The sequence below is a fragment of the Diabrotica undecimpunctata genome, chromosome 10 (assembly GCF_040954645.1).
Source record: "Diabrotica undecimpunctata isolate CICGRU chromosome 10, icDiaUnde3, whole genome shotgun sequence".
NCBI classification, from domain to species: domain Eukaryota; kingdom Metazoa; phylum Arthropoda; class Insecta; order Coleoptera; family Chrysomelidae; genus Diabrotica; species Diabrotica undecimpunctata.
Genome location: NC_092812.1, coordinates 69,138,572 through 69,152,119, shown reverse-complemented (window position 1 = coordinate 69,152,119; position 13,548 = coordinate 69,138,572). Strand labels below are relative to the sequence as shown.

At 33.5% G+C, this 13,548-nt stretch overlaps 1 protein-coding gene across 12 annotated transcripts in view; it reads right to left on the bottom strand.

Moving 5' to 3' along the window:
* Nucleotides 1–13,548, bottom strand: part of Ca-alpha1D (Ca[2+]-channel protein alpha[[1]] subunit D) — a 960,824-nt gene that overhangs the window by 32,735 nt on the left and 914,541 nt on the right. For all 12 annotated transcript variants that reach the window (XM_072546534.1, XM_072546531.1, XM_072546539.1 and 9 more), the window contains 2 exons: nucleotides 11,560–12,228; nucleotides 8,753–9,072 (listed from right to left, as the gene is read on the bottom strand). In XM_072546534.1, coding sequence (XP_072402635.1) covers nucleotides 8,753–9,072; nucleotides 11,560–12,228 — 989 coding nt within the window. The remainder of the gene's footprint in view (nucleotides 1–8,752; nucleotides 9,073–11,559; nucleotides 12,229–13,548) is intronic.

The window sequence follows — 13,548 nt, the reverse complement described above, 5'->3', positions numbered from 1 at the left end:
ATTTAAATCATGGAGTATAGGTGATAGCGGGGAAGTTTGGACAGCGATATAACCGGTAAATTATACTTGCAACTAGGCAACCAGTGATACTTTGAGTCAATCGAGAGAAATTTATAGACATAATACAAATAGACAAGGCATAGTGAGCAAAATAGTGTAACGCGGAGCTCGGAGCACTCAATCGGTAGATCTCTTTAGCAAAGCTTGTTCCTTACGCATATGCCGCTGTACTCTGTTCATACATATACAATAGTACGGAAGAGCCCATGGGAGAGGCGTTGTGTTTTCGTAGGAATTTTATACCCAATAAATTTTATTTGTAGCGTTAAACAGTGTTCGATAGTCAGCAAAATGTGTAAAAATTTTTGTCTTAATAGTCCAGTCGTGATGGCATTTGACCTTTTATGGTAGGCTACCCCAAATTATATTATTCTATCCTTTAGGTAGGATTAATGGTAGTGTAAATTTAAAATTACGACTGAATTCCGCCTTTAGGCGTCATCTTGAGTTTAAACGAGAACCGTTTTTGCTCAATATCTTCGCTATTTTTAACTATTCAACATCAACAAAAGTGGTACTGAAATTGTGGCAAATGCGATTTATTACGATTTCTGTTTTAAAAATTTTTTAGTGCGAGCGATATTTTCCGAGTTAAGGTTAAAAATAATGGACGGGAGGTGCTCATTATGCGTGCTCATTATTAAATTATCCCGTTTATTATTAACTTTACATTTCTTTCATTTTTTTACTAAAAAAAATCAATATTTAGGGTCTAGGGTCCTTTAATCACTTGTGCCTCGTTAGGCTTGTCATAGGCGTAGGACCTTAAATGTTGATTGTAGCCCAAAAATCAACGAAATCAAAATTGTATAAAATTTAATTCTCTCCATTTTTGCTTATGTTCCATTATGTTGTAAGTTATCAATAAACGAGATAATTTCCTAATTATGCACACCCCCCTTCCAATATATCCCTTACCTCGGAAAATATCGACCGCACGAAAAATTTACAAAAAAGAAATTGTAGTAAATCACAATTGCAACAATTTCAGTAATTACCATTTTTGTTGAAAAGTTGAAAATGGCGGAGATATTGAGCGAAAACAGTTCTCCTTTAAATAAGATGGAGGCTAACGCAACGGCAGAATTCACTCGCTATTATAAATTTATACTACTATTGACGCCCCCTAAAGTTTAGAATAATACAATTTTAGGTAGCCCTCCATGCATGGTCAAATGCTATCCTCTCACCGCTGGTGCAGCGCCCATTTTGCTGACTATCGAACATTATTCAACGTCTACAAATAAAATTTATTCCGTATCAAATTCCTACTAAAACACAACGCTACCTCTCGTACTTCACCGGCTATTTCACGTTTTATACCTGTAGAGTTAAAGCTCATCTCGGATATTAGTCATAGACCTAATAAGACGATTCTTATTATGTCTACGATATTAGTTTGCTAGATCAGGCGCGTATGGTAGACAGACAAAGATAGACAGACCACTCAAAGTGATCATCGGCGTTACACCTTTATTCACAGAGCGACCCATACCTTACCTAGTCTATTCTTATTGTGTCTATGGAGATATTGCGAGAAAACTGTTTTTGGAAATTTAAGGTGTCTGAAATCAAGATTAGAATTTCAACTATTAATTTTTATAAACCAACTGTGCACAATCTAGACTGCCCAAATTATCTTACAAGGGGCAACTATGGTTATCCAGAGTCTCCACAATATGTTTTCAGATCAATCCTTTGCAATTTATATTTTTTAAAAATTACTTTTTATGTTAGAAATAACAATGACAACTTATTATTTGAAAAATACCGACAGGTAGTTCGACCCTGGAAACAAGAGGAAAGCAACATTAACACATAAAAATCCACATTGTTTAATTACACGAAGAAAGATGGAGAAAATGGAATCGAGAACTATTAATTTAAGTCCTTCTTCATAAATTCTTAAGTATTCAACAAGAAAATAAAGTTAAGAGAAGAGCACTTAAAGAATGTCTTACAGTTTAACTCCGTAAGCTACGAGAAAAATAGCGTACATGCATTCTGTCAAAATATGCTCTAGTTTTTTCCGACTCCGACTGGAAGGAAGTGGGTTCTACTGCGTTACTTTGAACCAAGAACTATCAAGAAAGATGACCTCTCAACATATCAGTATGCCGAGTGATCCAACTAGCAATTGGTATCAATCAGCATCCGCGGCTGATGGTGTGAAATGGGCTACCGAGCATGATGCTATAGGAAACCAGGCACGCCATGCAATAAAAATACAAATATGGAGTATCATTAAAATTGATATGTGGAATTTTCGAGGATTGTTGGAACCCGGAAAATTGGATGTAGTGGAAAACAAGATAAAAAGTTATGCCATTGTAGATCTATCTAAATCCCACTGAAAGGACAAAGCATATTTTATGTGAAAAAGTAGTAATGCTGTGGCAGTGATATTAAATAATGCCATTCAAAGCTCCGCAAAAGAATACATAGCTATTAGTGATCGGATAATTGTTATCAGACTAAATGCCAGTTCAGTTAGTCTTAATGTAGTACAAACATATGCCCCAACAAGCGAAGCTCACGAAATGAAGAGATTAAAACATTTTACAGCACGTTGAAGCTTTCAGATAGAGGGAATAGTAGGAAGCTTTCAACTAGAGAAATCATAGCAGTCGTAGACAAATAAAATTGGTGTAAAAACAGAAGATCGTTACTTGCGAGAGACCTTCGAATTATATGGATTCGGCCAAAGAAGAGAACGCTTCCTACACTTCTGTATAGTCAACAACCAGTTTGTTATTAATACAGGCTTTCAACATCTCCCAAGACGACTATACACTTAGATATCACCAGGAAATAGATACAAAAATCACATAGACTTTATTCTGGTAAAAACCAGTTGGAGAAGTGTTGTTACGGATGTTCAGACTTACACAGGAAAAGATTATAATAGTGACCATCAATTTTTATCATCTGAATTCCGTATAAAGCTAAGAAATAGTTCAAAAACAGGAAATACCTCGTCTAAATGGCAGCTAAGATACAAGGATCCATACAACAAAGCCGCAATGCAGAAGCTATGTGACCTCAAACAATCATTAAATCCAGAAGAAACCTCAAACAACGTATGGACAAAAACAAAATCCATATTGCATAATGCCGCGAAAAACATTAATAGTGATAGAGAAGAAAGAAGGAAACAATGGATAACAGACTTCACGTGGTCTAAAATACAGGAGGGTAAGTGCTTAAAAGCAACAGGACTGAACAATGAATATAATAAAAAGGCCTATAAAGTGCTGAACGAGCATAAAACGACTCTGCAAAAGTGATAAGAACAGTCACCAAGCGGTCTGTACGTCCAAAAAGAGTGAACGGACATATCGATCAACAAAAAGAATCAAAAAGTAAAAAAGTTTACTTGCAGTATATTAAAACGGTTACCTACTAATCAAATTGGCAAATTTTTAGCAAAACATGACCCAAAGTCCATCTTTAAATCAATAAAAAAAGACAACCGTTGTCTACTTCAGAAATTTAGCGGATTCCCTGTAGTTGATACTGAACTCAAGAGAAACTGTCGTCTTGGTGACTAAGAAACATCAGCCATTTCGATTACACCACTACATAATACAACCACCGAATTTTATTCGAATAAATACATATTCTTAATAAATAAAATATTACATTATTATCCACGGTTACTAAAAATTTGTAACGCCATTCGTTTTTAAGGTAAACGGCGTTGAAGAAAAAAAATTTACACAATTTTTTTTACGATTTTGCCGAAACTACTGGCAACATTGTAATTAAATTTTATACTATAATTTCAATATTTGGAAGAGTGATTTCATCGTTTGACGGCAGAGAAGTGGGGAAAGACGTATGAAAATCCAGTGGCGTGCACTCACTTTTATTTCAACGTTAATTATATTATATTTTTTAAATATTATTTGTTCGAAATAGGCCACAATATAAATTTATTTACAGGTTTTTACTGACGTTTCGAACTCTATATCCAAAGACCGTTTTCAAAGATATACACAATAGTTACATTTATTTTATTTGTTTATTATAATATATTTATGTAATATTATTTATGTAATCTTATATTATTTCTTTTCTTTTCTAACTTTAAAAACGGTCTCTGGAATAGAGATCGAAACGGCAGTAAATTAACCATATAAATAGATATATTGTGGCTTATTTTCAAAATTCTCCCTAAAAATACAAAATTCCACAAGCAAAAAGCTATAAAAAAATAAATATATCTATCATTTATATATTTAAAAACAGTCTCTTTATAGAGATCGAAAAGTCAGTAAATTAAACATTTGAATATATTTTGTGGCTTATTCCCTACATTACTCTAAAAATACAGAATGCCACAAGCAAAAAGCTATAATTGATTTATTCGACCGTTACTTGATGGAAATTCATTTTATGTAACATTAAAACACTGACAATCACACGAAGAAAATTAAAATATAGACTAAGAACATAAAATAAAATTTAATCAAAGTAAGTGTTCAAAATGTCCTCCGTGTAGAGTACCTTTTTGGTATAAAATTGTATATTTAAATTCACTTGGTATTTTGATTAGTTCTATCCTTAAAAAATTACGTTAAATAATACTTGGTACGAACCTTGTAACTAGAGCCCTCTGTGAGAGTTAGATAAAAAAATAAATTCATGAGATATTAGCTTCCAAAACAAATTGCTATAAAATTTCATTACAATGAAGCTAGTAGTTTCGGCAAAATCGTAAAAAATGTGTAAACTTTTTTTTCTTCAACGCCCTTTATGTTGAGAAAGGCCCTTTATGTTGAAAATGCGTTACAATTTTTTTTTTATTAAGTAAACTATAACTCAATTATTTTTCTGTTTTTTATCTATCCTAGACACGGTGATACCTTTTTTGTAACACCCTGTAGAGACATATATTTAAATCTTCTTATTGCATTATTATTGCAACTTAGTACTAAAATTTGTTCATTTTGATGGTTTCAGAATCTTCAGTTTGATCAAGGACAAATTCATAAAAGCGAAAAAAAGTATTGAAAGAAGCAGTAAGTAAGTCATTATAACATGAAAAATGATCAAATGTAAAGTTAAAAAAAGTGATGAAGTGGAAAATCTGGAAATTAAATTATTTACTTATGGAATACAGCCAATACATGAAGCAGCGAACAAAGCAGCATAATGCCTAAACGACACCCACTATCGCCGCAACGTCCAGTCCACAGAGACACATACATACGCGTATATATATATATATATATATATATATATATATATATATATATATATATATATATATATATATGCAAGCTGACAAAGTTAAAGCTGTTTTTCTCCTACTAATATCCCGAAAATCGCGAATAGTAGTGAAAAATAATTTGCAGTTGGAGTGTATAAATAAACCCAATCAGTTTCTTATCTAATATAAATATAAAATGATCTAATTAGCGGAATTACGTTTGAAATCATTGCGACGCTGTCAGCTACCAAGATCTCCAGATTTGACCACGTTAGATCTTTTATGGGGATATTTGAAGAGCAATGTCTATCAAAGTCCACCGAATAATTTAAAAGAGTTGAAGAATCGCATCAAAACGGAAATTGCCCAAATAACTCCTTAAAAAACGTTAAAAAGAAATTTACTGCCCGGTTTTCTCTTTCAATCATTGCTGCAGGTCGTTAATTTAAACATTTGTTATAATTTGGTTGTATTTTACTAAACATTTATTATAAGTTAATTGTATTAATAAACCAACAGTTTTGGTTATCCCTGTAAAAACAAATATTCAAAGAATTGCATCATTGCAAAGGCAATTAGGAGATATTCCAAATGAGGTGTCCCGTGATACGATTACGCCATTACTCCAACACTGATGACGCATTATCCAATACGTATATAGGAATTGAAGACCATTTAAAAATTAAAATTGATCTTTCTTAAGAGAAGTCACTTGTTTCTGAAATAACTAGATAAATAGATTTGCATCATACTGTATAATTTTGGGACACCGACTGTACTGTTACAAATTAAGCAAAGAATTTTGTCTTTTACTTTACAGCAAAAAACTCACACTACTACTTTTCTTGAAAGATACGATGCTCATCTATGAGTTTCCTTTTTCTTCCACTTAGTTTTGAAAGAGACATGTTAATGAATAACAATAAGTACTTGTTCTATGTTGTAATAATAAGTATGCATTTGAATTGGCAATTCTGTAGCAACTGAGTAAATTCAACTGAGTAGTTTTGGCTTATATACGAAAATGTGATTTCTCGACAGTTGTGTCCTATAAAACTATAAAACTTTCTAGAACAAGCCAGAAGAAAACTTACGAGCTTACGTTATATACAGGGACAATAAAGCGACTAGGCAGCGGCACAAGGCGACGGAGCGTAGGAGACGGATGTGGGCGATCACAGCTCAAATACACCACATATGGCTTATAGGTCGCATTTTTGATATGCTTGCCTTAGATCATTAAAATATTGGAAAACGCTGGCGCAGGACAGAAAAAAAGGAGAAGCATAATTGCTTTGGGCCTCTATCGCATGTTGCGCTGATTGATAAAGCCAATAAAGAACTATCTTCATGGAAGGTAGAGAAGAAGACATAAATAAGAAAGATGATCAAAAACTAAAAAGAAAGTTAAATATTGTATAGAGCGGTGTAAAGTTGCGTAAATACAGAAACTTATAATAAATTACACCAGAATGGACTGATTCCTTACATAAAAATAATTTTTCAGTGGAAATAACCACAGATTTCGTATACATATTTTATATTCATAACATAGTTCGTATACACGGTAGAATATTTCACGAAATTTACTTCTAATCAAAAAAATGGAAAACACTCGTTCAATATTTGTTAAAAATCGATCGAATGACACCAAACACAACTCTCCACCCCATCCCCAGGGGATAGGGAGGGGGCAACTTTAAAATCATAACATTTTTATTACAGATTTGGATTCCCTATGTAAAAATAAGTACCTGTTATTCGAGATATTTTTTAGAATTGTTGATAGATGGTGCTACAATCGAAAAAAAAAACGATTTATCTTTATACCCTAGGAAAGCTGTGGAAACGGTCTAATATTTAAGAAATAAACTTCCAAATAAAAAACTGAAAAACACGAAGTTATTATTTTTCAAAAATCTATCGAATGACACTAAACATGACACCGCACTACAGCCTGGTGGTGGGGTGAGAGGTAACTTTGAAATCTTAAATAGAAACCCCCATTTTTTATTGCAGATCCTCATTCTACAAAACATTTTTAAAACACTGTATTTAGCACTATATAAATTAGTTGCAGACTTGTGATCTGTATGTGTTTTATTTGGAAGTTTTTTTTTTTGGGTTTTGGTTTTGGTTTTTTTTTTTAGTTTCCACTTTCCGCTCTAGGGCGTGCGGGTTTAGTGTCATTCGATAGAATTTTGAAAAATATTGAATACGATGTTCATTTCGCGAAATATTTGACCGTCTCGATCTTTTGGTACACCCTGTGTAATATTCTAATGCAATATATTTCTTTAAAAAAATTTTCCTAACATTTTTGTTTTCATTACGTACATTTAGATCGAATGCAACAAAAAGTTACCCGTTGCTTTTACTATATGGCTGCTGTCCTGTAATGAGTATACTCTAATTCTATTCTGAGATAATAATACGGCTTTTTGAGATATTAGTGGAAACTACTAAATAAATTAATTAAAACAAAGGTATTATATCTTTGCCTTAGTATACAAAATACGGAATTAATGCTCTATTTCGAGAAATGCCTACACATTTATTGTTAATACATTTGTTTTGTTCACTATTTATTGTTTTGTAAAGCTACATTGTTATCGAAGTTTACAGGTTGTTTGTTTCTGATGATTCGTCTGCAACTGCGACAGGAATTATCAAAGGGAATGCAGGAAGGATAAGTGATCTCCCGCCAACCAGCGATCTGTTGTTTTGTTTAGTATATTGTTTTAACATTGTAAAAAAGTAATACAGAATATTTTTATGATCAGTTTGATTTTCTTATAGCTGTTATTAGTCCAGCCGTTAGAGAAGAAAATGACACTAAACCTCTACAAATACTAGTAACAAGATGAATTTTGCTGAGAATGTCTATTTTGGGACCCCAGAAATATGCAAGCAAGTTTACCACTGCTACCCCCGGCTTCCCCCTCAAAAACCCCCCTCGTAGTGGTGGAAAAACGGAGAAAAGAGGTGAAGTCGGTAGGTAGGAGTGGTAAATTTTTTGAATCTTTTTTGGGGTTGCAAAATTGACATTCTCGGCAAAATTCAGCTTGTTCGTATGATTTTTAGAGATCAAATCTCTAACGACTGGACTATATTAGTTACGACGATTAATAGTAAGACCGAATGCAAAATTAAATAAAGAATTGCAAGTAGTCACAATTTCTCTAAAGTTTTTCCTCAAGAAAAAAGGTTTTTAGAAGGTTTTATTTGCACTTTTTCTCTACTATTGTCCTATTCCAGTATTCTACATTTTTCTGTGTATTTTTCCAAAATATATTAACAAAAATGCTTTTTGGCTTGCTTCCTGAGTTTTGAAATAGAATATTAAATTATATTTTTGTATACAGGCCATAATTTAAACCACGGTCCTGTATATTATACTTTATAATAATAAATGAGGAGAAAATGTTAAACTAAAAGTATATAAGAATAACTGTAATTTAAAAAAAGAACACTTACTCGATGACCGTGTAGTTATTCTTCTCATCTCCATTATGCAGATTGTTAAGAGATCTTAGAGGAATTTCTTCATCCTTAAAGTTATCTTGATTGTTCAACGAACTGGCGCTAACACGGTTTTGAACATTTTTCGTCATGGAAGTAATGTGATTCATCCCTTCTGTGACGGCATTCTTAATAGAATTGTATGGAAGATAGTCGACGCTGGAAGCCGGTGTAATTTTGATTTGGGTTGAATTTAACTTCAGAGATTTGGCTCTATTGAAAGTATGACCTCGTCTCATTGAAGACCATACACTTCCGAAGAGTGAATGATTTCTCTATAAACAATGTGTTTATTATTACAAGAATAATCAATTCATTATTAAAAATTATTCAATATATGAAATATTTAATTACTATAATTTTCGGAATAGGCTACAATTAAAATTAAAAATATTTTTTTCATATATAAAGATTAAAAAATTAAAACGATTATTCTTGACCTTAAACGGTTTTATTTTATAACAGTTTGAAAAACATTAAAAAACAATAACAGAAGGCGCAAGCCACAAAAAAATAATAACAAAACCCAAAAAATGGACAAGAGGGGCCCACATCCTCGAGCGCTGAGTCATCGAACTAGACGTGGCGCGGTGCGGGGACTCGAGACCCGAACAAGCAATACAATTCGATGAAATGTCAGTAGAGATCAGCTTGAATATAATGCCTCACTTTTTCTTGCATTGTTCGGAGGAAGTAATCATGCTCTTGTACCCAAGACTTTTACATCAGAAGCATTTCGCTGATATGTAGTCTCTATAGCGCATCAGTGTACTATCGGGGGTAAAAGGATGGTCTGGAGCATTGGAGCTGGATGGAGTGGGTCCTGATTTACATGAATTAATCCCTCTTACCCCAATAAATTGTATCACCCAAATGGCATTCCTAGGGGTGTGCAAGTTTCACAGCCTTGGTTAAATTCTATTGCTTGCTTGAGGTTATTTGTAAGTGACGAGGAGTCATGCAGACGTCCCCATGCAACAATATAATATACAATTTACAGAAGAGGAATTTTAAATTATTTTGTCAGTATGTTTAATGTGTGTCATTCAGGTTCCCCATGACATACGACATATCGCACGGTTCTGTATGTTAAGTCGTTTAGGCACTATAAGCTTAAGGTCTTTATAACAATTCACCTTCTGACCTTATCTTATTATTTACTTCTTGAGCTATTCTCTTTCCAACGACCCCTCATACGTCACGATCCAACCAGCCGTTCTCGAGCTGAACGACGTCAGAGTAGAAATGAAGGGAATTAGCCCAACCGCTCCAACCTCTACTACAATTTAAACAAATTAAGCTAACTTCACTTCTACTGGTCGTAGAAGAAAACTTTTTTTTTAATATTTGTCTTGACTTCAGCTATAAGTCAATAAGTTAAAAATGTGTGTAACGTATAGGGAGTGCTGTAGCTTAATTAATTTATAACGCCAAAGGTGCCCCTATTTCAAAGCAATAAATTAGGGATAGAACATTTTTTATCCCCACATAAAAATATAATTAAAAAAACAAGTTTTAGCTTCTCGAAAAATAATTTGGATCGCATCTTATGAAGTCTCCTTCGATTTGCAATTAAAAGAGCTACAATATAATGCTTTTTGCATAAAAAATGAATGTTAAAAAATTTACTTCAAAAATAAAAAATTGCGAAAAATTGAAATTTTTTTACTTTCAATAAAAATAATCAAAAAAATAGTTTGAAGTTGAACACTTGGAGACTACTCCAGACATTACCCTTTATAACGCTGTGCTGGTTTTAAAAATTCACTAACCATTTAATACATACATTAATTTCGAGTTTAATGTGAAAAAATGATTCAATTTTATATTTCATAATTCAATTAAGCATGTAAAATATTGTAAAAAAAATTTAAGGGGCGTAATAATTGTATTTTTCGTGACAGGGGTGTATTCAAAAAATGTTAAAAGTTTTTTTTAACATTTTTAATTTATTAAATTTATATTTTTTTACTTTAGAACATTTAATATTTCTGTATAATTAAAGCAAAGCAAAAGCATATTAGATTCGTAGAATCAGGGATGTAAGGGTATAAATAAAAAAATTTTAAAATTTCAAAAAATATAAAACGTTTGAATAACGAAAATAAACTAAACTGCAAATGTAACACAAAAATATCTACTACCTGATGGAAATGAAAATAAACTAAAGTACAGCTACCTCTAAAATTCAACGTAAACTATGAAAAGGACAAAAACTAATTCTAATTCTTGAAAAAAAAATAACAATAATGAAAAAATTTAATAAATAATAAAAATAATAAAATAAATAATAAATTCGTCATGAATGGGTTAGAAACGGCCATAAAACGTTTGAAAAGCGCTGTACTACGGTCGAACGTGTGAGACACGGCAAGTCTCGAATTTTAGGTCGCTCCGTGTCAGATACGCATAATGCATTAAGTAGTTAATCAATGCACGTTTTTTCTCTAAAGCTCGAGCTATAAATACTTCAATAATATTCAGTATATTTGCTGCAGTATTAAATAAATAAAAAAAGTAACAATACTCCTCTTAGCGTTTGGAAGTCAGGAAGAACCTATTTAGGATCACAATGCATGTATTTGTTAAGTAATATATCCTGACAATAATTTTCTTTTAATAACGTCTTTTTATGTAAAATATTAATTGAAATCTCTGTCAATAAAAAACATTTCGAAATGATTTTAGCTTTTATGCGATTTCGAAGTTTAAATTGTTAATATTAGCTAATAGCAAGCTGACATATTTAAATAAATACTTACACGATGCATTGGTTCGGGATTGTCATCAATTAATTCATCTAGATTGCCTGAGATGGCGCGTTTCAGTTCTGGACCAGCCTCATGTAACGTACGCAATCCGGCTTGTAGTGTTACGGTGTTCTGAATATCTTTGTCTCCGTCTTTCATCTCCTGCTCTTTTCTCTTTTTGAACCGCCTGAAGTAATCTTGAATGAGGAAAGTCGCGTAGAATTTACCCACGGTGACTTCGTCGTCCACTCCCGGTGGAGGCACAACTTGATCCAATAACTTTGGACTCGTCCTCTTCCAAATTTTTTTGATCACAGCTCGAAGTTCTGCATTGCAATCATCAATGTTGGGTCCATCGGTTTTGATACGCAGGGACGTTCGGACAACGGCAAATAGCGTAGCGTTAAACAACACCGTACCATCACTGTTTAGAGGCATATTCATGGAAACTAAACGTTTACATGCTACGCGATGCGGACACAATTTACCAAATCCAAGGGGAGGAGAAATTTTCCTAAGAAGAGTTACGACGTCTAAATGTTTTATCCTGCCCTTAGCGTCTGGATCGTATTCGCTCCACAGCCTTATGAATTCATCTAAGTGGTGCGGTCCAAGAATAGACCAATCGCGTGTTAAGTAATCAAAATTATCCATAATAACAGCTACAAACAGATTGATAATCTGCAAAATACACATATAAATTACATAATTAGTTACATTATACTGTTTCCACAAGTTTATTTTACATTCAAAATACGAAATAGTTGTCTCTTGAAATTCAAAATTGTTGAGAGCGGTCTAAAATTATTTTTAATATGAACGAAACTTTCGAAAGAGATTCGAATATACCCAAATGGGTACATTTTCTCTATTGAGTTACAAGATATTGAATGTCTCTAGAATATTTTGAAACTGTAGATTAATATTTATTAAATTTCATTTCTTCGTAGCGATCGGTCATGTAGACCAGACTGATGTCCAGAAAGTATGAGGTCTGGCTATTAAATAACGAGACTGCGCGCGCAGAAGGCGTCCTAGAGGGGAAGAGTGGGAAACGAATACAGCATTGGATAGCTGGAAGTGTCTATTCTTTCAGTACGAAAATACGTTTTTGTCGCTGTAGTAGTATTTTTTCTGTAGAGGTTAGAAAAGAACGTGTTTTTTTCTCGTGTCGATAACAATGTGTGACGAAAAACATAAGCAGCGGATTAATGTGAAATTTCTCGTTAAATTAAAAAAAACTCCGACTGAGTGCTATAATTTGTTGAAAGAAGCCTATGGCGAGAATTCTCTATCTCGTGCGTGTGTTTTCTAGTGGTATAAACGGTTTTCCGAAGGCCGAGAGAGCGCCGAAGATGACCAACGTCCAGGTCGACCTGTCTGTTTCAACTCCGCAAACAGTGATTAAAATAAATGAAATTGTGCGCGGAGATCATCGTGTGAGCATTCGGCTGAGACTGTAAACGCCGATAAAGAAACTGTCAGAAAAATTTTACATGACGAATCAAACATGAAGAAAGATCTGCTCAGATTTTCTTGAGAGGTTACATGAAGAGCCTGAATTAATGGAAAACATCATCACTAGCGATGAAACCTGGATATTCAAATACGATGTTAAAACTAAGCGACAATCCATGCACTGGAAAACTCCTGCATCGCCAAGAATGAAAAAAGCAAGGACGTCGAAATCAAAATTTAAAGCCATGCTGATCGTTTTTTTTCGACATTAACGGCAATGAGTTCCAGACGGTCAAACTGTAAACCAAACTTAATATTTAAAAGTTTTGACAACGCTGCGAGAGCAAGTTCGTAAGAAACGGCCGGAGTTATGGAAAAACAAGCCGTGGATCTTGCACCAGGACAACGCACCTGCCCATAACGCGCTGTCTGTGAAGCGTTATTTAGCCGCTAGAGGCATTCCAGTGCTTGAACACCCGCCGTACTCGCCTGATTTAGCACCGTGTGACTTTTTCCTGTTTCAGAAGATCAAGTCTGCCTTAA